This window comes from Cuculus canorus, chromosome 2 (assembly GCF_017976375.1).
Source record: "Cuculus canorus isolate bCucCan1 chromosome 2, bCucCan1.pri, whole genome shotgun sequence".
Classification (NCBI taxonomy): domain Eukaryota; kingdom Metazoa; phylum Chordata; class Aves; order Cuculiformes; family Cuculidae; genus Cuculus; species Cuculus canorus.
This window is the reverse complement of record NC_071402.1, coordinates 134,569,717-134,594,551: the sequence shown is the minus strand read 5'-3', so window position 1 is coordinate 134,594,551 and position 24,835 is coordinate 134,569,717. Positions and strand designations below refer to the sequence as shown.

The following is a 24,835-nucleotide window of genomic DNA, read 5'->3' as shown; positions in this document are numbered from 1 at the left end:
TGGTCACTTTATTCTTACTTTCCCATTTCTGCCTTTGCTTCTGTAAATGAAAACATTCTGTTTCTAATTGTGCTTTTCTTTCTGCATTTTCCACTGTGTGTTATTGTCCCGTAACGCTGGTCTCAGATGTGAGGTAAATAAATGCATGAAGCAAGTGGATCTTAAGTGGATCTTAAGTGGATCTGTGAGCCCCACACCTCATATTGGAAGCAAGAGCTCAATTTACACTTCTAAAATGGCCCACAGAAAGCTATTAATTCTATGTGGATATACTCTAAAAACAGAGGAAAGTGCCAATTGGTGGAAACTGTTACTCATGTGAATTATCTCACATAACCAGTCCCCTTCAAAGTCCTCACAGGTCTAAGGGCAGGCTGCCATGGGTTCTTGTGAGGCTACTCAGCACGATGTGTGCCACTGTGGGGCATGGCAGGAGGGAAGAGCTTCTACAGAAATAGACTGGAATACCCTGGCACCCACTGGCAGTTTTGCCTTGGAAACTGGGCGAATCAGGATTTTTGGCAGAATGGGAAGGAAGTAGCTCTCTTATTGTTGGAAAGGAGTGATGGGGAGTGTGTTAGGGGTGGCATGAGAGCAACCTTGTCTCTATTTGTATGGCTGAAATAGGAAGTGAAGTGGCAGTGCCAAATGAACTCCAGTTAAAGAGTAGAAAACAAAAGGGGATGATGCTGTTAAAGGAGCATATCCTCAAGTAAGAAGAGGTCCGAGTAACTATACTGTATGTTTTAAGAAACATAAAACACAGATCCTAGTAGCTCTTTCTGTATAAAATTAATTCAATATAAAGCTGTGCTTCCAGGTTGTCCAAATCTGCAAGCCTAGACTCTGCTAATCACTTGAAAACACTGTTAACAGGTGTCAGGAGTAGACACCATACCTCAACAGACATGAACACTAATGTCACAGAGTTGCAGGTCAACAGATTTCATACCTCATCAGCCTCTGCTCAGAATAATCACGCTTCTGTAAGCTGAAATTGTATTGTGTCACCTTCAGCCAGATACAGACATCGTCTGTTGTGATATAGAGGTTGCACAGCTGCTGTGATATCTGCTCAGCCTTTTTCCCAGGTCTGCCTCCTAGAAGTGGATGATGTTAAGTAGAAAAGCCCTAGCTTGTAAGATAAAGCAGTTCAAAACACAGAAAATAGTATAATGCTGCGTTCATAAATAAATGGAGTAGACTTCGGCAGATCAAAGTACTTTGAGCAGAACAAAAAGTGTTTTTACAAAAAGTATAACCTGCTGTTAAAATTATTTCCCACAGTCCTACATAAAGCTATGGCAATGCTGGCTGGAATTCGTGTTTTTTCTGAACCTTAATGGTGTAACTTTTTTACTGTTCAGTAGTGAAATACTCCTGGAAGAATTTATTTTACTGTGACCTGTGCTGGCACTTTGGCTCTCTGTCAGCAACCAGCAATGAAACCACATAACCATATATCCTTATAGAGGAGAACAGATTGTCCTTTTCTTCAAAGCTCACAACGCAGTGCATTGCGGGCTTTTGTTTTGGAGCCATCTTCTGGATTCTTGTGGCCATACTAAGAATCCACTGAGAATCCCAAGACCTCATTTGAAAGTTAACCAGTTTGCTTGCCAACATCTCTGGTATTGAAAGGGCTGTGTTGCCTGGCAGGAAGGACAGAAGGTTTTGCCTAGAATGATTAGTTTGCAATAATGGAAATTTAATGATGTCTGGTCCAAGCCCTGGGGAATCTCTGTAACCTGTGGATAGTACTGAGTGGCAATTAGTTTGTCACTGGGTGCAGAGGTACTCAGTGCGTGGCTGAACAAGTACACTCAAGCGTGCAAGTGTGATAGTCAAACTTGGAGAGGAAGATGATGGTAGACCTGTCACCACAGTGGGTAAACAGGATGGAGCAAGGTTACACTGCTTCATTTTAATGTATCCTTCCATTTCGCTCCCTATAATAGAGGGCATTTTCCCCAGATCTCCTCTCGTGCCATTATGCTTGTAATATCTTACGCTTTTCTCATTCCACTGTAAATTTGCTGTACAACAGTAGACTGAGCACAGGCATTAGAAGAGAGCAGATTAGTTCCAAAGCTGCTAATGCCCCAGTCTTGGAGATCACGGCTCATCTGTTGTTATTGTTGCTGCTAACAGTGCTGCAGAAATAACAAGCTCCCACATGCTGGCAGAAAACCTGCATGCAGTCTGATTACTCATTGCCGAAGTGTTCTCCAGAGGAAGATGCAGATATTAAAAAAAAAAGCAAAAACTTGTGCAGTCCTAGATTTTGGCTCACTGTAGGAGAGAGTCCCTACTGAAAGCTTTGAAGAAAGCAAGAGGTCTTTGTACGTTCCCATTTGAGGCGGCGGTTTCTGGTGCAGAACTAGGTTGGGTTCATGCTTCTGTGAGTTGTTGGCATTTCTGGTAGTCAGACTTAATATATTGGTCTTCATTTTGCCAAGTATATCTGGGATATGTTTTGATTGGCAAGCACCTGTGATTTCTAACAGAACAGTGAACGTAGATCAGCCAGAAATGCAGGTTTCTGACATCCACTTTTCAGGAAGGACAGCTGGTAAATTGGTGAGAGTTTGGACATTAAGTGGTCGTTATCCTGGAACCACAGACCACACTCTACCTTACTTTACAAGGTAAAAAGAAACTGGTGCTTGTTCACCAAGTGTAATAGTAAAAAGGGGTAGAAAAAGGGCTCATGCAGGTGATATGTAAGAGCAGCAAGTTTTTTGGCAATGAAGCAGGCAAACACAAAATCAGTAAAATTTTAATGGTGACACAAATCAATCACTAAAGCAATTTACCTAAAGACTCCATTGGAACTTCTCTCAGTGGACATTTCTCATTCAGGACAATGTGCCTGCCCAACAGGCAGATGATAGGTCAAACAATAATTAATTCAGAAAAGTCACACAGCTTTTTTGTTGCACAGGAAGAAAAGCTGTGTAGTCACAATGGCTCCTTCTGCCATTTGATGTATGGACTAGTAGTTCTGCTGTCCTGCAGGACCATTGTCCATTATGTCCAGCACAATAACTACAGCAACATTGTATTTTCACTGATGCCATTAAGCTTATGAAGAACTTAATGGTGTGGGGCAGACTGTGTAATAGCACTAAGCTACGGAACCATTTCTGTCCTGTGCAGCCCAGGTTTTAATGAAGGTTTTTGCTGCTTGATCTTTAGTACCATGTTGCTATTTGTCATAGCCTTTTCACTAGGGATAACACTAGGTTTAGGGAGTGTTCCACCTTCCTCCCTCCTGAGCCAGGACCGCAACAGTAGAAATGAGCAGATGCTAGATGAGTAACAGTGCTAGAAACTACTGACAGTTTTCTTTGGATGCTTTCAGTTGGACAGGAGACCCAATTTTTTTTTTTTTTTTTTTTTTTTTTGTGGTCTTGGGGATCGATTCTGGGTAGGCAGAGATACATTATACTTTAATTCTGGAAGATTTTACCGTAACTGTGTGCTTAATAAATAGGTTGGGTGTGTGCTGCTATTAGTTTACAGCATGCTCTGAACAGTTCATTACAAACCTGTTGTTGCACAGAAAGCAGCTTGCCTATCTGCGCATTGCTTTGCATACCCCACTTCAGTTTTCTGATGGCAGTGTTGCTTGTGCTACACAGGTAGGCCAGGAAATTGATATCACAGCCTGAAGAGATACCTCACTCTGGGTAGATTGGTTGTTGGTTCACAGGGCTTTCTGTTATGATGTGTTCAGACATGACTGATTTTCCATAAGACAATGTTGAAGGATCCATGAAGATTCTCCTTGGGACAGAGTATGCTTGGGTCTTTCTGGATAAGTATTTTGTTTAGCAACATTTATGCCCAGTGTCCTGTTGTGATGATCAGCTTATACAGGCTTGCATATCTGAAATGTAGATTTCAGCTAACTAGATTTGTGTAAATATTGTGAGTTAAAGGCATTTGCAGAGAGCTACTGTGTTGTAGCATGGTGTGAAACACAAATTTGTCACTTCTAGGATATCAATACAGAGCTTCTTCATGACAACTAGATACATCTCAGCCCTCTCTATTAGATACTCTGAATTTATGCTACCTTAGGGTGCCTGGAAAGATGCTGGCCATCATAGTAAAACTATGATAAAACTGTGTGCATGGAGAGGCAAATATTACTCCTCCACATATCTTAGGCATTCATAAATCTCATCTTCTCACCATGCATACCCATGAACAGTGTGTTTGTGTCACCTAGGAGACTACACAAGGACAGATGTTATACAGTGCTTCAGAGCCAAGCCATGCAGTATCATGTCTTGTGGGCTTAGCCAGCTCTTTGGAAGATCCCCAGTGTGCTGTCACAGGTGGAGCCAGAGCACTAGGGATGGTCCATGCTTTGCACGCCGGCTCAACGTAAGATAGCAGAAATATATCTGCCCTGGAAGGATGTGCTTCTGTGCCCGGTTAGTTCTCATGCTAATACTAACACTAACCTGCGTGGGTATTTCTATATTACCTGCAGGGTGTCTGTGTGTTCACCCTGGCATATTGCATACCTGGAGGAGCTGAATTTGTGGTCCTAAGCGCGATTTGTTTGTGTGGCCCAATGGTTCCCTGTATCCTTCACTGCTTCTGTATGTTCCCAGCTAGCTTCATTGCCCTGCACTGGTACGTTTGCACAACAGTGTCCCATTTACTGTTGAGCTGGGTTGTTGGTCTGTGCGTGCAGTGAAGTTTCATGCACACAGCACTTCCCCGTGTGCTTTTTGTAATGGAACATGAGAATCCCATTAGGGTGTGTGTAAAGTTTCTCACCTTCCATCTGCTCAGTAAACTGCACCAGGCTCAGCTGTCTTGGACAATCAAAGGTTAATGGTTGCTTTTCTTTCTGCAACAGCTTCCTCTGTGCTCCTTTACTTTCTAACTTGAATATTTTGCTGCCCATACATGTAGATACACAATTACTTTGTGGGCTCCTGTAAAGACAAAGATGACAGGAAATATTCTTCATCTTCTGGTAGCTTTTTTTCAGAGAACAGTTACTTCAGTGTGGTGTTTTATCTGCTGTAAAATAATGCAAGCTGAATTATTTTGTACTGTTTCTCTCACACTCGATTGATTTTGGTAGGTTTGTCTGGCTACAGCTACCCGTTCTACAATTATGGTTGTTACCTGGATTAGGGTATTATATAATACTTAGTTTAAATGGTTCTTAGCTGAATTATGTTGTCTTTCCATTGATATCACAGTTTTTGAGATGTGTTTGATGCACTGAAATTGGTTAGCTTCCTTCAGTGTATTAAGTTTACTTGCAGTAAAGTGGGGTCAGTCCTTATTTAGATGAAGCTGTAGATATTTAATGAAGGATCCAGTGGGAATGAACGTGAGCACAGCGCTAGATAGCAAAGAAAATTAAAAATAAAGGCAAATCAGATTTCTCAAAGTGGTTTTGTAGCGGTAGTACACCATTTTTCTAGCAGTAATATGCTATAGAATTTAAACCACTCTGGAATCCTGACTGCCTCATCAGCACTACAGTTTTTTATTTCTAGCAATCCTAGAAATAGAACAGCTGTCTGTAATGCTGGATGATTTTCCCTGAGGAACAATATCACCTTCGGCCTGACTGTTGGCGTGCTCCTTTGTCCACTATTTCAGCTCATCTTGCAGTTACTGTGACCTCTGAATGTGGTCTCAGTTGTATTACAGAGAACGCAGTAGCAGCTTTCACATTAGTTTGGGTGTTCTTACTGGTAGAGGGTCAAGAGCGTGTCTTCGTTCTCATTTTGAAGTTTGCTGACAATATTAATCTGCATTGTATATATTTTCTGTTTCCATCAGACATGGTTCTGAGTTGGTTTAGTTCCATATAATATGGCCACTTTGAGCCATTTGTTTAAAAGAATATACGAAGTATAATAAGAAATACGTTAGGATATGTTTTCTTTCACTGTGTTGATGTCAACCTTCAGTTTGTATTGGTGTGGTACAGGGAGAAACAGATGTGATTCCCATCCTTTTTCTCTCCAGTATATTATTTACTTTTTTTTTTAATATTTATTACATGGTGTTCTTTATAACACAATACCTGAACACACACGAGACTTGTGTTAATCCTGCATTGCTTCACGTCAGACTCTCAAACACACATTTCTTCTTTCTCAGATATACAGTCAAAAGCAAAGGGATAGCTCTGAAGCATCTGGGCACTGAGTGAGCCAGAGCATGTCACTATTGTATTTACCCTTTTACAGTTCTGTATTTAATCTTGCTCACTCTCAGAAAAAGCATCTCTAGCATCTCTAGTTAAGAAGTTTTTACCACATGATATTTAAAATCACAAAGATTTAGTTTGCCAGTCTCTCATGAGTGTATATAAATGTCACCAAAGTCTTTAGGTTCTGTGCTTTTTGCCTGAAAAAATGATATGTGGCAACTTAGCTTATATTTTGACTGCTTTATTTTTTAAACAGCTCCCTTACCTAGTACAGTGATATAGCACATTGACAAACTGAAGAGAGGGTATCGGAATGCCATTGTCCATTTAAAATGTCTGCTTTGCTGTTTAATTAGACCAATTAAAAAGGCAAAAGAAGAAGATGCATCCTAGTCTTTATATAGGAAAGTTGGATTATTGTAGTAGATTGCCTTTTATAGTCCATGCAGTGTATTTCCTGTCTTCTCTTTAGCTACAGAAAACACTTCTCATAGCCATTAACCGCAACCATGCTTCTGTAAGATCTGCTAAAACTGCTTCTAACATAACCATATCGCCTAGGGCTGAGCTACTTTATCGTTAAGTAAATGCATTTGACAGGTTCTATCTGATGATGCTGTTTCATCGTTGCCTCTCAGCTTTGCATTACCAGCATTTCATTGCGTTACTGTGGTCACAAACGATAGGGATCCGTCTTCAAATGCAACCAGTACAAGTGAGCCTGTGTTGTATTGCCTGAGGAGCAGCAGCCGTAACGGTTATCAGTACCACATTTTTTATGGTGTTTCTTTTAAGATCACTTTATATGTACAAAATGGCTTTTAAATGGCTGTTTTAGTGGCATACATATTTTGTAAAGGGGCTGAACTGAAAGGAAGCACAGAACAATGTAGAGGGAGCTACAGGAAAGACCAAGGAAAAATACTTTATGGCGACCTTCACTGGAATGCTGTTTTGTTCTGAAAAAGAAGGGTGGTAACCTTAGGGACTGTTGTGTAGTGCAGATATAGGTCTTTCACAATGGAGAGTCGAGATAAGACTCTTGAAGAGAGATCCGCCTCTTGCTTGGCGGCTAGAGGCAAATGGGGTAACCTGTGGGATGCTGGTGTTCTGCTCTCTGTTTCGGCTTGGTATGGGATGTTTTATCATTACATGGTAGGACAGAAACACACGCTGCGGCTGTTAATTTTTTTCCTATATAATTTACCACGACACCATCATCAGTATCTTTTGGCACATGTGTTTTATCTTAGAGTTTCCAACAGCGCTAGAGGTTGAATTGTGCCGTAAGCCTTTCTGACCTGAATTGTGCTGGCATCTGTGAAGGAGTGACAGTGTCAGCCTCCTCCCTTTGCCCTGGGAAACCCTGACTGCCTCAGCCACCTTTGCCCTGGGAACTCTGCCACTTTTTAAAGTGATGCTACAAATCTCTTACACTTTGCATCTCCAGCCTATTTACAGGGTAGTAGCAAGGCTGGTTGGTCCTCCTTTCACAGAGTGTGGGCTGCTCAGTATGAGCAGCTGTGTTGAGCTGCTTGCACGCATCATGGTTTACCCTGCATGGGTTGGTATATGAGCCTGGAGAAGGCAGGTTTCTTGCAGTCTTTTCTCTCCTTTTGTCCCCACACAAGAACTAGAATCCTTCTCCTTTATATTCATTGTACGTTTAGCCCTAGATATCTGAAGCCTCTCCCTGCCAATTTTTTTTTTAGCCTATAAACATAAGCAGGCACCTTAGGGACTGTTATTTGGCAGTTGCTTTCAAGTGCCTGTATATCTGACCTAGAAAGTAGGGAGTGTTTTTCAGTGTGTGCCAGTTACAAAGTCAGAATGGTCCATATTAATTAGAATAATCTGCAATCCTTTTAGCATGTGAGCCTGTGGCATCATTAAGGATTTTCATGCTTTCATTCCTAAAGGATGGATAGAGTTCAATCCTCCAGATCTTTGATTATTTTTCTCATTAGCAAACATCTCTATGCTATAAATTAAAGGAGAAGGAAAGATTGCCAGTCCCAGTGTGCTTCGTATAATGCCTTGGAAACCTGAGCCCCAGCTGCATCCAGAAGAAAATAACATTAATGTATAAGGCCCCACTTAACCATTTAGGTTATCAGGCCAGCTGTAGTTACTTCTCTGTAGTTATTTCCAGGCATTTCATGCATATATTTAGCCTGACAATCAGATGATTTCAGGGACTAAAACACTAATCCTCTTAAAACAAAACAACTTACTTCCTAAGGCCAGCTCGGCTTAAACAGCTCTCTTGCACAGAATTTCATCTTGATTTAATTAAATTGTGTGAGATGACCTCCTATCTTAAACTGTTTAACATCATTAAACTGGTACAGTTTGTGCATGTAGCCGTTTTCCCCTTCACTAGCCTATTTAAAAGCTCCTTAGAAAATCTTCATTCACAGTTTTTTTTTTAATCTGGAAAAAAAAATAAAGGTCTGAGTAACTATTTCAGCAATTCAGTTTTTATGAATTTCTTCAAATCCATAAAATGTGAGCTGCTGCCACTGGGAAGATATTGGTAAATCTTAAGATTTTTTTTTTTCAAGGCGTTTCAAAACAGTCTAAGCATCCCATGTTAAATTTTTCATAAGGAGAACATTTTGGTTTTCCATTTAAAACTGATTTTGATTCAGAAATTTTAGTGGTACTCATTTACTTTAATAATTCAAAATCAGAATATAATTTCTGAGCTGGTCTATTAGAAGTCAGATAAGTGGGTCATGGAAACTTTTGATGTTTTGACTGTTGATGTGAAAAATTTTTGATAATTCTCATGCAAATGATATCTTGTTTAAATCTAAATGTAGAAAAAAATTCATCCCCTTCTGGAATGATTTTACTGCTTCTAACACAAAAGAAATTGTACAAAGGGAAACACCAAGTCTTCTTCCAGCTAGCAGCTACCGGATTTTAGAACTGAAACAAAAATGAAAATTTCCTGAAATCTTTCACCTTCTTCTTCAGCTGAATAATACCAGACCTAAATTTGTAGGTTCCAGCCTTCATGTTACCTCTTTGACTCCTCTGAAAGGCTATAGGTTGTCGTTCCTAGATTTGACTAATAAATCTAACTTCGTCTTTTATGCAATTGTATCCAAAGTCCCTTGAAGTTTATGAGAAAACTTCCATGCATATCCATGGACTCTGGATCAAAGTGTCCTGATCTGGGTGCTGCTTTAAGGCACCTGTAGGAGCTTATAACATGTAAAACTCCTGCCAAGTTCTTTCTTTACAGTCGTGATCATTTGAGTTGCATTTTGTTGTATGCGCTTACTCTTGGTGTAAAAAACAAGAAGAAAATATTGTTTTAAAGAAGAATTTTCAGGAATTGCTACAAGGAAAAAAACTTGTGCCTTCCCCCTTCTGAACATGTTTTTTATTACTGCACTTTCAAAATGACCGTTCATGCTGTTGAGCACTTACAGTAAATCTGTGCCAGTTCATAGGCTCAGCAGAAGCTTCTAACTATTTGACCTCCTGTCCTCATAGATCCATCCTGCTGCTCCCACTGACCCTCCTGGTAAAGCAGCATAAATTTGCAGACTAAGTTTTCTATGGCTATAGCATATAAATTGTGACAATGACAAGGTTTATTACATTGCCAGGAGACTATATTCTGTAATGTAGAATTGAATCAAAGGACAGATGTTAAATGTATCAAGTAAGTTCAGCAGATTGGATGAATTTAACTGCTGATTTAATTAGTGGAAATCTGTGAAATGGGAATCAAGAAGGTGTTGGTCCTGTGATATATCTTACAATTAACAGCATGCCAGAATTGTTCATTCTGGTTTGAAAGTTAAGTGGATTTTGAAAATTATTAAATACATTCAGCAGCATAGCTTTGTTTTTAAAAGAATTTTGAAATATACATATGTTTTAAATATTATTTTTTCTGTGGCTTTTTAATAAATATACCTTAGATAGAAAGAAAAGCATTTTGTACTCCTGCCCTTCTCAGAAGGGCTGCTATGATTGCCAGGCAGCTGAAAGATAGCTCTCTGCTCTCAGAAAGGTCATAGTTGCTCTTTTTATTGGTGAAGACGGGAAGTCAGAGGTGTCAGCCTGCTTGGAAGTGTAAATGCAAACCCAACTATATGGCTGTGCTCCAAGAGTGGTGCCAAACTCCTTGCTCACTGAATGTATTATGGCTTTTATTTTATGACTAACAGCCCAGCTCCGCACACAAAAATGCGCGGTGAAATCAGAGCATACTGCTCTGCAAGCACAAGAGAGCATCTTGTAAGAGACACAAATCCTTCCTAACTGCTGATAGACGTCTTATTTATAATGTGCTTCAGAAAACAAGTAGCACAAGGAAGGTATTTTCTTTTTGCCAATCCTTTCGAAGTGGAACAGATCAGCAAAACAGAACACAGATGGCAGCAGAATAGTGGCTTAAATGCAAAGCATCAGTTGAGGCAAGTGGTACTTTTCCATCTCTGAGTAGTAGCTTTGAATCTTCAATTCTTGGAGTATTTTGTTTTGGAGACATACTTTAAATGTACAACAAATATCAAAATGTGAAAATAATAGTGAAAAAATATTAAGATTATAAAAATCTAGACTGAAAGGAATAAACCCAAATGTTTTATTAAAAACTGATCTTAAAAAGCTGAACATTTAGTCTTTTCCAGTCACTGGGCACCACCAGATGAAGTCTGGCTCCATCTTCTTTACTCAACCAAAGAAGTTAGTTGGGCTGTACCCCCCAGCCCCCCAAATTCTTTGTGAGCAATGATTTCTGAAACCGTAGTGTTGGAGTCTAAATTGAGTGCTTGGAACTGCTACATAGATCAAGCTCCTGTCTGTTCATAAAAAGAGAGCCCATGGTGACGTGTTTCATTGCTGGAGCACTTAATTTAGGTGCCTGATGATAGTATAAACATCCACTGCAATGTCAAGAGCCCGTACTACCACAGATGGAGAAAATGAAACTAGTCACGTTCATAGAATTCTAGGAGTATTACTCTGGTGAGCAAAGGTGCTTTGAAAGCTCACATGCTGTGGGTGAGTCCCTTCTTCATTTCTGCTCTCTCAGTTTAGTAACAATCTATGCACTGCTTAGTGGGATTGGTCTTTGATCTCTGAAAACCTCAGCACAGCTTAATCTGTGAAGTCATAGAATCATAGCAACCAAAAAGACCTTTGAGACCATCGAGTCCAACTGCACCTGTCCACTACTAAATCATATCCCTAAGCATTTCATCTGCCCATCTTTTAAACACCTCCAGAGTTGGTGACTCAACCACCTCCCTGGGCTGCCTGTTCCAGTGCCATATAAACCTTCCGGTGAGGGACTTTTTCCTAATGTCTAATCTGAACTTCACTCCTTCACTGTATTTTAGGGTTAAGAGGGCATAGTGTTTCCTACACCGAGGGTCATTTTAGGGTATTGCTGTTGCTGCAAGGGAAGATGTTGAATTTGGGACCTGTCAGGTCTAATGTTGTTTCATTGGGAACACATATGGGTATTTCCTTTCAGCAGGTAACTTGGGACTTAGTACACTGTCAGTGCAGTTTTCTCCTTGTCTGGAAAGCACAACAGCTCCTGGTGACAGGAGATGCCAGAATATGGTGTTTGCTTTCCTCCAGTTCTGTTTGAAGGTGTAATTTGCAATGCTGCAAAGAGATTTCTGCCATGCAAGAGACCCCTTGGGATTGTAGGGCTTGCTGTTATTTCTGTGAGTAACCTTTTTCAAAAGCATGGATATCAGGCCTTGTTGCTCTTGACCTGAGAAAGGGAGTGTGAGGGTAGAAAAGAAGTCATGCAGAACACGTGTTCTGCAGCATCAGCAACTGATGAGGGAAGATTTGATTTTAGCTTCAGGGAAGCAGGGTCAGAACTAATCTGCCAGTGTGTTATACACTGGCTGAATGAAAAGTGTTGGATTGGGGCACCCACCAAAGGCAAGTTGTACTGCAATCTGACCATGATTCCAGATATTAAATATGGGTTTTTTATGGTGACTTAATGCATATATGTATTGGCACTGATGACTTACATGTTTTATATACTACACTGAGGCCAGACCCAAAGTTGGTTAAATTAGCTGAGGAGTTCTCACAGATTCCAGACAGTTTTAGGTGACAGACTGCATGCTACATTAGTGCATTCTGAGGCTGGGAACTTTCCAAAAGAGGTCAAATATTTTACTTAGTTTATTTATTTTAGTATTTTCCACATTTTGAAAATCTTAAGGAAATAAGGGTTCCACAGGGCATTGCAGCAGATTGCAGAGAGCCTGGTTTTCTGTGATAATAATAATAATACAGAAAAGCGAATGCTTCTGTTCAAATTCCTTTCAGCTTCCACCTTAAATGTTGCAATGGTCTCTGTCCTCTTAAAACTGTGCTCTGAATATTTTCCTAACGCTTTGGGCATGAATTTGGAATAGAAAAATGTAACAACTTGCTTTACATCCAGTCTTTTAATAAATAGATGGCATCTGGATCTCTTCCTCCTGTTGGTTTCTTTCTGCATGTTATTCCCCACTGACTGGGGAAAAAAGAACATGTATTGTGTCAAAATCATCTGGTACTTTTTCGGTACTAAGAGCTGAAACAGCGTCAGCATTATTATACTGTCCTAAATTCAAGAAAAAGAGGTATATTGAGATCATAATACAGAGCAAACAGAGAATACTAAAATATGCCTGTCTAAAGGAAGAGTGAAAGCAGATCAGTTTAAAGAGAGGTAGAAACATTTGCACCTTGTCTACTTAGTGCGAGATCTAAAAGCCCTCATTCCCTTCATGCGGCTTTAGAACAATCTGGTTTTGATAATAGTTACAGCTTTTTATCCTACAAGGGCAGCTGTTGTGCACCAAAAGTGTAAAAGGAAGATGTATATCAGGGCTATTGTTTGTCATGATGCGGGAGACTTAAATAGAAACCAGCTTTGAAACAATGTTGGGTAGTTCAGATTAAAATAGTGTCTGTGCTGCCTGGGTGGTAAGAGTGGTCTGATCTGGCTTAATCCTGACCATGCTGCTCATGCTTGGTGAGTTTCCAGGAACGCTTCCAATACCGTGTGCACTTGTAGGAGGAGCTCCAATGGTCTGCAGGAGATCTGTGGAAGGACTAGAAAATGCAAGGAAGCACTAGTTTTCCCAACTAGGCGTAATGTCAAGTCTCTTTCCCCCATTAAAATGTTAAGGAAAAATGTTTTATATCTCTTGTACATAGACCTGCGCCAAAATCCACTGAATCCATTTAGGGAGACTTTCACCAACCTGGGCTCTCTGATAGAGTCCATCATGGAAGCACCTCTGCCTGACTGCTGACCAACCAGTCAAGTAGTTCTCCTGGGCTGTGCAGTTGTCTTTGGGCTCTGTGATGTTAGTCCCTCTGCCCTGTCTTTGAGTGACTGGAAGTCCCAAAGCCAATTCAGGGTTGTTTTTTTTTTGTGAATAAGAAAGACAAAAGAGGAACAGCACTTAATCCTTTTCTTCTTGAAGAAATCTCTGGAGAAAAAACTCATGCAGTAGATTTGAAAAAGATTGGCACTGCTTTTTCACTGTGAACCGATGGCATTTCACAATTCCCACTGACAACTGTCCACATGAGAACAAGCATAATTGTGATGCTCATTCAAATGATCCAGGAATGTCATACACTGTCTGCTCATCAGAAGCGGATAAGTTTTAATTTCCTAATCTGGATGACAACACAGACTATTCAACAATGTCTTTGGGTTGCTAATCCTCAAAGAATCTATTTATTTCTTTTTCTATGTGATTACCATGGAAACTGGCTAAATTGCAGGTCCAGATTACATCTTTGCTGCTCACTCACTTTCATTTTGATCTGCAGACATTCTTCAGGTGCCAGGAAGAGGCAAAGGACAAATCAATATTGTTCCTTGAAACATCTAGTCACTCCTTGTGCTTTCCACCCCCCACTACGTGAGTGAAGCCATTTGCGTTCTGTGTCTCCTAGGGCAAGAGACTTGAAACCTGCAGATCTGCTACCTGGAGCCTTGTTTTCTGCGATAACGTTGCTCAACCAAGCTTGAGAGGACAACGCAGCAGATTTCTTCCTTATCTATTTTTCAAGCCTTTGGAAGTGGTAACACAATGATGCAGAGACAATTACCATTTGGAGCACAAATCTAGGAAATGTTTTGCAGATGCTCTTAAACTGCTGAAAACAGATGTAATCAGGAGACAAAGAGAATTGCTGTTACAAGTATGTAACACTGGTGAATTCTCTCTGTCATAATCCAGATACTGAGGTGCTTAAGTGTCTACCACATGTATGGTCTGCATGTGATAAATGGTGCCCTGAACCATAGGTGTTGCTGTTCTTATAGTTTGCGGATTTGAGTGCTGTCTTGAGTGTGTGAGATCTCTAAATATTTTTTGTTTTAACTTTCAGCTGAGTACGAGGTAAATGTGCCCTCTCTTGGGCACAAGCTCTAGCTTGGTCTGGATCCTTAGAGCTGGAATGTAGGGGCTGTATCTCTTTAGAGACTCTTTACAAGCTCTTGTTGTAAGCAGATGATGATGGAGTTCTTTCTGGTGGAATTGTCTTTATCCCTTGGGAAATTTTGTAGGTTTGAACGTGGATGGAGAAGGGAGAAAAAACGAAATGAGTTATGTATGTTTTCTTTTAAGTGCTTGGAAAACGTGGACGTGCACATATGAATAGCCCCTAGACAGCTATAAGATCAGACAGTGGTATTTACATAGCAAGTCCTAATATATGCTGCTGACCTTGGTGATGTTACAAGAGTCATTTTCACACATATATAATTTTTAATGGACTAACTATAATGCATTAGTCATTGATGACTTTGCCTTGTGTCAGGCATTCAGATTCTTATGTCCACTTTCCTTTCCAGTGTACCTGAGCTACAATCAAGTTATAAGGGAAAACATCTGTTCTTTATTATTGTATTTTTTTGTCTCTGACCCTTTTCTAATACAGTTTTGTTTTGGAGAAGTCTTTATCTCTGTAAAGTGTTTATACACATCATCTATGTATCATAAGAAGCTGAAGGGAATTAATGCCTTTGTGTTGCATAGGAAAGCACCTTTGCATTACAATTCTTCATTCTTTTTGTACGTACAGGGTATCGAGATTGATTCTCTCTCAGTCTGACACGACAAAGTGTAGCACATGCCCTTGTCTGTCTCTCTGGGGAGTGAGTTAACAGTGGTAACAGAATGGGTGAGTTTACTAAGTACAGGAGGTAGGATAATTATATGGCTTTAAGAGATCTGTTTCTAACCTAATTCAATAATTTGTTAGTCTATGACTGATTCATTGGCAGAGGTTACTGTTATTGCAGAAAGGCTTGTGTAAATTGAGATTGCTGGTTACATGGCTGGTTTTGGCTGAACCTGGTAGTATTATGTTCTTTGTATCCTCAAAATATGTATTCAGAAGAATTGAGGGGAGCTTTTAATTTTGAGGACTGTCATCCAGTGTATCCGCATTACTTGCTTTAGCGAAAGAGTGCTTTCCATTGCTTTAACCTCTGCTAGTGAGCAATGCATAGTCTAGTGTTCATACTGCAGGAAAAGGTGCTCAGGAGCCAAAATTCTGTTCCTGATTCTGTTATGGATTCTGGCAGTTTTCTTGCATAGGAAATGTGAGTTCCCGAGGGAGGGTAAATAAAGTAAAATCAAGCGCTAAGGAATGAGTGGGAAATTTTGAAAATATTGGCCTCAATATGTCAGGTTTTTTATTTCTAAATTGGGGGATTATGAGTATTTCACAGGACTCCAAAAAGGCTCTGTGAGTGTTTGCGAAGTGTTTTAGAGGTGTTAGCATGGCAAGAACGACGTCTTCACTTCTGATGACACCTCTGGAGTATTCGTATTTTTGGTGACAGTCCATATGATAGCAGTTCATTAAGAGACTGTCATAGGTCTGATTTCCCCAGATGTGTCATTCCCCTCTTCCCCAGAAATGTAACCTGGATGAAAGGAAGAATTTGTTTATCTGTCCCATATGCCCCCAGAATATGTCAGAGCTGGTGTCAGTGTGGCATACACACTATATGATCTTCCTGCCTGGAGCACTGCTTACAGGATAGCTTACTGTTGGTCTCAGGAGTGTGCAAAAGGCTAGGATCTTCAATGGAGTTCATGGCAAGTGCTCAGTCTGCCTTATCATAAAATCATGATTACAATAAATTGTGCCTGCAGATTTTACAGATAATTGTGAATGCATCAACCATAGTTAAAGAGTTAGAAATCGTTCAGAAAAAGAAAAAAACGAATGTTTCATTAACCAATGTCTGAAAGAAAACCCAGCTTCTTCCCTTTGTTTACCAATAATATGTAAATTTGATAAATTGCCTGCTCTGTCACAGATTGACGTACAAACCTTGTTTGACATATTATGGCTGTCCCTTGCTCGTGGAGGTTGAATGCACTACACAGAGCATGTAACTAATGATGGGGTTTTGTTCATCCTTTCAGTTAATTCTGTGTGTTCTTTTTTTCCCCCCCTCCTTTGTGCTGCACGGCTGATTACCACCCTAGGACCTTGCAATGGGACACAGACCCCTCAGTGCTGCAGCTCCAGTCTGACTCTGAACTTGGGTATATGTCAGCTCTTTTTGTTATACTTTTATCATTTCTTTGCAAGAATTATGTTGAAAATGCTTCTCAGTAGAGCTGGTTTTGTGTGATTTTTGTTTGCTTCGTTGACTCAAAAAGACCATAATTTAAATTTCCATTTTTTAATTTCATCAATCAGAAGCTTCAGCAAAGCCATATTTGTGGAAAAACTATTTAAAGACACACGTGAGAAGAAAATCTGCTATTTCTGTTGTCTGAAACACAATACAAATAACTATTTCATTACAGATGAAATGTTATTATTGTGGCACTTAAATGTGCATGTACAGTTACATTGGTGTTGTTTGTACCTGTTGATTCAGACTTTTCTCTCTGAATCATTTGCAAGGTACTTTTTCCCCTCCTTCCTGTCTGCCATAGTTATGCTGTTTCCACATGCAGCAACTATTTCCCCTTTTTCCTTAGAAGCTGTATATGTGCATATAATTGTGTACTTAAATATGACTGCAGTCCAAGAGTAATTGCCATCTTAATCAAGTTCAGACCACCTAAGCATTTTTTATATTGTATTAGAGCTAAAATTAATGTTTTCTGTTTTGGGAAGGAACTTCTCTACCACAAATATCTAAAATAAATATTTAATTTAAATAATTTAGAAATGCCTACCTGCAGAGATATTGAGAAGAAACTGTTCCCGTAAAAAGAGTAGGTAGCAGTCCCTCAAATTCTCTAGAATTTGAGTCATAAGGAAAACCAAGACTCTATGTTGGGGAAATTGCTCTACCTATGAACTGATGGGCTTGCCTAAGTCTCCAGGCAAGCATCTTAGCTTTTACTAGTTTATGTGAAACCCACTCACCGTTCTATATGAGAAACAACAATTTCTCCTTAACTACTGATTGACAGTGCTCCCAGCTGCAGTTCGGAATGTTAGGACTATTCACCAGGAAAAATCCAAAGTGGAAAGTATCCAGAGGGCTTTCTAAAAAGGATTTCTCCATATCCAGAACTTCTAGGACTCTTTGTGATTTCCACCTGAGTGTGGCTTCAAATAGCTCCAGTTGGTACATCTTTATATGGACTGTACCAAAAAGGTAGTGGTTTTCTGAGCTGTTTTAATATACAGAAATCTTTTAAAAATATCTCCTCTGCCCTTTCGCAGAAGTTTGGATTAAAAGATGAGCAATCCCAGGAGCAAGGTTCCTCAAACAAGTGTGCAAGGCAAGTTCCTTTGCTTTGCAAAAAGATAACCCTGTGTGTAGCTACAAGACTTCAATATTTTATGAGAGGTCAGTGCAAAGGCAGAAATTATACTCTGTAATGGTAGTCATGCCTGTTTTGAGAAAAAAACTGTCTTCAAAACCAAGGCAGAGTGACAGAGAGAACCAAACTTTCCTCTGATGTCACATGGCTAGATTAAAAATACCAATGCAAAAGAGATTCTGCAGTCAGCAATTAAATGATGTGTGTAGCAAAACACTTTGAGAAGATACATCTTTCTCTTGGCACCTACAGAGAGAGGAATCAGTTTTAATTCCTGGACTTGAGTTACTGTCCTCCTCCTGATGTCCCGTAGGCAATTTTGAAAGGAATCCTTCAAAGCTTATGTGGTCTCCAAGATGAATATTCAGCAAACTGTAAATGACAAGAATTATAAGCACCTCAACTGACAAATGCAGATGGGAAAGCAATAGACAGTTTACTGCTGCCCTGAAAAAAATAGAGGCTAAAACATTGCAGCCTGTTTTTGTTAGAGTCCTGATACTGAAAGGATGCTCTAGTTGTTCCTAAGTGCTTCGAACCAAGAGGTAGGCCAACTTTTAGTTATATGGGGACCATTTCAGGTTGCTTAACTGGCAAAAAGAACTAAGAGGCCATGTTCCTGCAGATGAAGAAAGACCTCCCTGTCTTCACCAGTGCTTACCAGGATATGGGGAACCCTACACAGCTGTACAAGCACTAGCAGTTCCTAGTTTAAAAATGGTGGAAAAATCCGCACATTCTCTCAGTGCATTGGTCTGGGATGTAGCTCACTTCTTAGTTAGCAGTTTACAAAGACGTTAACCCAACTAGCAGTTAAATCTAGCTCTCCATTAGGATCAATGTTCCCAGTCTTTGGGCAGTTGAGGAGATATGGAAGGACCTCATGTGCAACTGCTGTTTAAATTAGGTTCTAATTAGGCCCAGAGTAGACACAAAATTAATTAGAGATTATACTTAACCAAGACAACAGTCAAGAAGCTCTTTCAGTGTAGAAGGCTTAAGAATCTCAGTAAATAGCATGAACAGCCTGGGGCAACAGGGAGCTGGTTACACAGGAAAGTCTGACTGACCAAGGAGGCAAGAGACGCTGTGGATCTGGTGCTGAATGATGGAAAATCACTAGAGATTTTGCTGGGGTGAGATATTTGTTAAAGCTTGAATTCACACAAACCCTCAGTTAAAGAAGCTACAAAAATGTAACACTACTTAAGCTTTTGTTAGCTGCAGTATATCACAAGCTGTAGTTTTTCTGCCCCCGATAATGTAGAAGTTTTTCTTCAGGCTTTTCAGACAATTGGAGCTTTTATTCATATTGGCAAAGTCACAAATCATTTTAAGGAGGGAGACTTAGTATTTTTTCATCTTTGAAAAGAATAAAGACTCAGAGCTGTAACTATTTCTGCTCTAGTGGTTTGTTATGCGATATGGCTGATTTCATACTCATTATCTGCTGAATCTAATTGCATTCAGCTTAATAACAACTCGGCCAGTAAAATAGATTAGCAAAATATACGGCTGATGTAGCATTAACCAGCTGAAGAGTTCAGTAGGTGTCATCCAATGATGACAATTTCCTTTAGAGACTCCCATTTCCTTTCAGACATCAATCTTAATTGAATACCTAAACCATTGTAAATGAATTAGATCAAAACCCCTTTGACCTCTGTTCTTCTGACAATCTGGAAAATGGAGAGGATGTGGATAATGTGCATGGCGTTTCCAAATTACTGTCTCTAATGACACGGCAGCTCAGAAACATCATGTCCATGTATTTATTTCCCACAGACATATAAGCATGCTTGCTCTTGTTGATCTAGGCAGCTGGACTTATTTAGTTGATTTGTTTATTATGTGCATATTCTCTTCTCTGCTGGAAGCTGGCATTTTTTTTCTAGTAAAACACTTGCAAGTAACAGTTTGTTTATTCTTCCCTCCCTACAGACAATCAAATAATATTCAGGAAAGAAATTGGGGTTTTCCCCCTGCTGTTGAGTGAACTGTGTATGATTAAAAGTGTTCATGACCATGTTCAGCTGTCTCTCTTCTTTTTCCCTTACCCAGTTACAGTTAGTTGACTTTACTGATCTATTTCATATGTTTTATTTAAGTAAGGGAATAGTAGAAAAAGAAGGCTATACTTGCCCAGTTTCAGCTGTGTCTCAGAGCTACCCTCCAACCCTTGCATTAGGGTTCTACTAACCATAAACCTACATCAGTTCCACTTCTAATGGCTCCTGTGGAGGGAATAATCTCCTTCTTCATGGAAATTACCTACTTTACCAATTAAAGGCTTTATTATTGCTTTCAGGTGAACATCTGAGAGTCCTAATCTGGCCTGGTTTACACTTATTGTGCCCTTTCCACTATTGTGTATCTCAGGCTGAAGGTTAGCTCTTGAGCAGGCAGAGTGTTGTAGTAATGGTAACGTGGAAGAATTTTGTTGCATGTTATGAGGGGGACAAGCAGGTAGTTTCTCCCATTTTTACAGTCCCTCTCAGCAGCATGATCTAGAGGTTCAGTAGCTGTACTTTATTATGGCAAATGGTTCCCAGGTTAATTTTCTTCACTGCAATCAGGTACTTCTCATGCATAGTGTATTGTGTTTCATCTTAGCAAACTCTGAAGTACTTTTAATCCTGTTCATAAAAGCAAACACTCTTATTCCTGCTGCTGATTTACATTTAACATGACTAACCTTTTGATGTCATGTATTCCATCTTAGACGCAGACTGCACAAACTAGGGGTGTCAAAGATTACCCAGGTTGATTTCTTACCTCGGGAGGTGGTTTCATACTCCAAGGAGACACAGACACCTCTCGCCACGCATCAATCTGAAGGTAAGATGATTATTATTATTATTGTTATCGAAAAACATTTTTGTAGAAAATAGATATTTGAATAAGAGTTAAAACATGTAAGGAAAATAATAGTAAATCATAATATAGCTACTTATCACGTATTTTCTGCAAGCCAGGTATTGTTTATGTGATTGATGGCTGTTCTGGTGAGAATAATTATAATAATGACTTTAAATTCAAGTGGAACCAAACTACTTCTACCTTACAATGGGTTGCGCTTAGATAACAGTATAATGAGAACATGTTTTCAAATAAATCATTATGAATAAAATTAAGATAGTGCTTTATTCCATTTTTCTTGCTCTCTCAATGAGGTTACTCATTCCATGCTTTGTAAAGAGGCAGTGATGGAAAGTTGCCCTCCACTAATTGCATTCCCCTCCAGTAGGTGAATCTTAGGAGAAGTTACTGTTTAGCTTCCTGTGCTGAAAAAGGAGGTTTACATACTTTAATGTCGACAGTCTTGTTTCTCTCTGCCTACAGATATATTATTTGTACTCATGGAACTGTTTGTTAGCTGTTTGGCTTTCCTGATTAGTAAGTAAGCAGAGTAGTTAGTAGGGGAGTGCAAATCTATGTGTTCCTTAGATGACATGCTTGCCAGTATTATACTGCAAAACATTGATTGCCTGTCAGCTGAAACCATTTAAACTGTAAAACTGTATGTTAGCCTGATGTAATTTACAAAGTACTATAAAAACTTTAGAAGAAGAAGAACTGAAGACAGTCTTGACTGTAATTTTTGCTGTTAACAGTGAAGGATCAAGAAAAGTTCAACAATGGGGTGCTTTCCTGCAGCAGATAGCGTAGAACTTCACCGGGCTTCACACAGAAGGAGAAAATTCAAGTAGGTTGCAAAAGGTGTGCAAGTAAATCTGTCTAAATATAAGCTAGTGTCAGGGAAAATACAGTGATAAACATAGCCAGTCTTTTTTCTGCAACTGGTTGCCAGGTCTGCCTTTAAGAAACAAAAAAATGAAAACTACTGAACTGGATACTTAGATTATGCTTTCCCAGACCAGAAGTTTACCATAGTCATCTGTTGTCTGAAACGGTGCCTTCAAGCGTAGACAACCCTGTTGCTTGGATGCTGCTTTGTGAGCAGCATGCCCTGATAGCTTTGCCTTCTCGGGGGAGAGGCTGCCTCAGAAGCCTCCCTGGTTCAGTCCAGCTCATTTCTGCTTACCTCTCTGAGAGCTGCTGAAGCCTTGAGAAGTAGGGGTTTGCTTCTGAGGCCTTGCTTTCCTGGCTTAAAACTAGTAGCTGCTCCACCGTGGGGTGTTATCGTGGAGTCATTGTTAGATCAGATGGAGAGGATGCCCTTCCTCCCTGATACAGGGCTTCTGTCCGATGCAAGAGCCTATGGATATGGGAGTTGAAGGCATGGCTTTGATGTTTGCCTCTCTCAGACCTTCAGCTCCAGCACTCATTAGCTGACATGCTTTCCTGAACAGGCCAACCTCTTGAGGAAGGAACTTCTTCCAGTAAGTCCTTCTTGTTTTTTTCCAAGGAGCTCTTCAACTATTATAAAATCCTTTTCTTGGACAGACAAGAGGACGATCTCCAACACTTCAAGCGAAAACAACAGTGTGCTGCAGTGGAGCTTGACAGTCAGGACAGCAAGCACAGAGCACAATGTGACTTGTCTTGGTTCTCCCAATGCAAAGAAAGCTCTTCTTCCTTACTTGTATGACAGAAGATAAGCCTAAATATAAAAACTGATGGACTTTAAACTGCCTTGGACAAACGTGTGATGGGAAAGGTCAAATGGCGATAAGTGGTTTTGGTGACTGGATTTATTATCTTTCGTATTCTCTATGCCATCATAGTCAAGGGAAAAACATCAACAAAAGTGAAGTTTTAATATTTAAACACAGACAAAATGTCGCCCGATCACTTCCCTCAGTTGTGTGGGGAAGAGAAAGGTTAGCTTACATTTCCTTTCCAATCTGCCGCTAGTGAATTTTCTGCACATCAGACATGACTATGGCCCTGCATCAGTAAGGGAAAGTCATGAAAGTTTGGATATTCCACTGAAATGGTATCTAACTGGAAAATCTCTAGGGGCTAAATTAGTTCTGTGATTTTGGTCTCACAGGTCTGATGGAAATGACTTCTCAGGTTTTCAATCTCCCAAGCCTCTTTATGAATGCTAAGCCCCTTTATACTGTCACTTGAAACATGAACAGCAAACAGATGGGAATTCCTCAGGAGAGCATTTTTTAGGACATGTGTCTACGCTGTTCTATAATTCATGTGATAAAAAATAGCTATTATCTTTTCAAGATAAATTGTTAAGCCATTACTATGGTTCTGTGCTCAGTTATTCAGTATCCGAAGCCTTAGAATTTGAGAAAAGGAAAAAAGAAAACCTTTATTTACTTAGATGAGTCTGACTTTAGCTTTCAAAATTCAGTCTTTTGGTGCCTGCCTTGGACACTGGAAATGTCAAAATGCAGAATTTTAGGATGAGATTATCACACGCTTGCTTCTGGTTTGGAAGTCAGCTCATGAAGGCTACAGCTAGATGAAAAGACCTTTTCTGTACAAGCCACCAAAAGAGGACTCTGAGTCCCTTCAGAGTTCTGCAGCTTTTTTTGAAATGTCACTATCAGGTTTTCTGCATGTTGCTTCTATAGCAAGAAACTCTGAGGTACCTTAGACCTACTGCTGTTACGGAGCTACGGATGTAGGCCTTTGTGGTAATGGCTATTCCCCAGCAGTCCTTATGAAACTAGTGAAGGAAAGCTTCATTATGGTACATAAAGTGTGGTGCCAGAGACCCAGATGCTGTGAGCACTGAAGTCTCAGCTTGTCAGCTGCTAATTTTAGAAGAAATAATGTGGCATTATTCTTCACTGTATAAAAACAGATTAACTCCTCTTTTCAGAACAGGTAATTTGCCTTATTTCAGCAGAATAATGACATGTCATTTCCCCCACCCACTCTATTATTTAGGGACATGTGTATATGCATCATTCAACTCTTTGATCACAAGTACCTAATTCTTTTGCTTTATTTAGGTCACAGTAAGCTTCAGCCTTTCCTTTTCTTTCTTGTAGGATGACTTCAAAAACACACAGACTTTGGCTCTGGAGCCTGAGAAAAAAAAAGTGCTCTTTACTTTTCTCCTCCTTTGTCTGTAATTGGACTTGAATTTAGGTATTCGTAGACACTGAGAGACGTTTCACGTGTGCTACTTTTTGCATTCTGGAGTTGATTAAGACCTACATTATGCCCAATGTTTTCTAAGAGGTCTCTAGGACACTCACTGTACAGAGAGTCTCACATTGCCCCAGAATGGCAGCCTCCATGGAGCCTTCAATGGTTGGACCCTCCAAAGCACTGCAGAATTGCCCTTTCCTGAAGGCACGCTTAGGAGAAAGCAGCAACAGAAAAGCCATGGCCTGACCTCTGCCTGGAATGAATCCTTCACTGCTGTGAAGGTCCGTTTGTCTGCCTGCAAGCTACCTTTTTAGACAGGAAAGCAGCCTGCACATTCATGCACTGGTAGAAGCCTGCCTGAGTTACGGCTTACTCTTCACCTACTCTGTAATGGGACAGGAGATAAAATATCTGTGAGGAATACATCACATCACACTGTGCCTGCACAAAGAAGGGAGATACTCCTCTGGTCTGACTCCCCCAAAAACCAGGGGGGCCATGGAAGGGTGAAGATCTGTGAGCATTTTGGCTTTGCTGGCCAGTGTCAGGAATGTTGTTATTACTCTTTAGTGAAGTAGAAACTACTTCTTCATTGATAAAATGAAGTGTTCTAACTTCTCTGGCTTGCCAGACTGTCATTGCAAGTAGGTTAGTCTGAAATGCATTTCTGAAAGAGTCGATCCTGCATGAAGGGTAAGAAGATCTGACTCTCTAGAACAGTGGAGGTCCTGTGTACTTCTATTTATCATCTTCAATAGATGGTTGTTCATGTGGGAAAAAACAAATGTGTTACCAT

General features: G+C 40.0%; 1 protein-coding gene across 6 annotated transcripts in view; it reads left to right on the top strand.

Moving 5' to 3' along the window:
* DYNC1I1 (dynein cytoplasmic 1 intermediate chain 1) overlaps nt 1–24,835 on the top strand; it is a 187,495-nt gene that overhangs the window by 21,580 nt on the left and 141,080 nt on the right. For 3 of the 6 annotated variants that reach the window (XM_054058345.1, XM_054058343.1, XM_054058342.1), the window contains exons 5-6: nt 16,714–16,773; nt 20,738–20,853. In XM_054058345.1, the coding sequence (XP_053914320.1) occupies nt 16,714–16,773; nt 20,738–20,853 (176 nt within the window). The remainder of the gene's footprint in view (nt 1–16,713; nt 16,774–20,737; nt 20,854–24,835) is intronic. The other 3 variants (XM_054058344.1, XM_054058348.1, XM_054058347.1) reach the window with 1 other exon arrangement.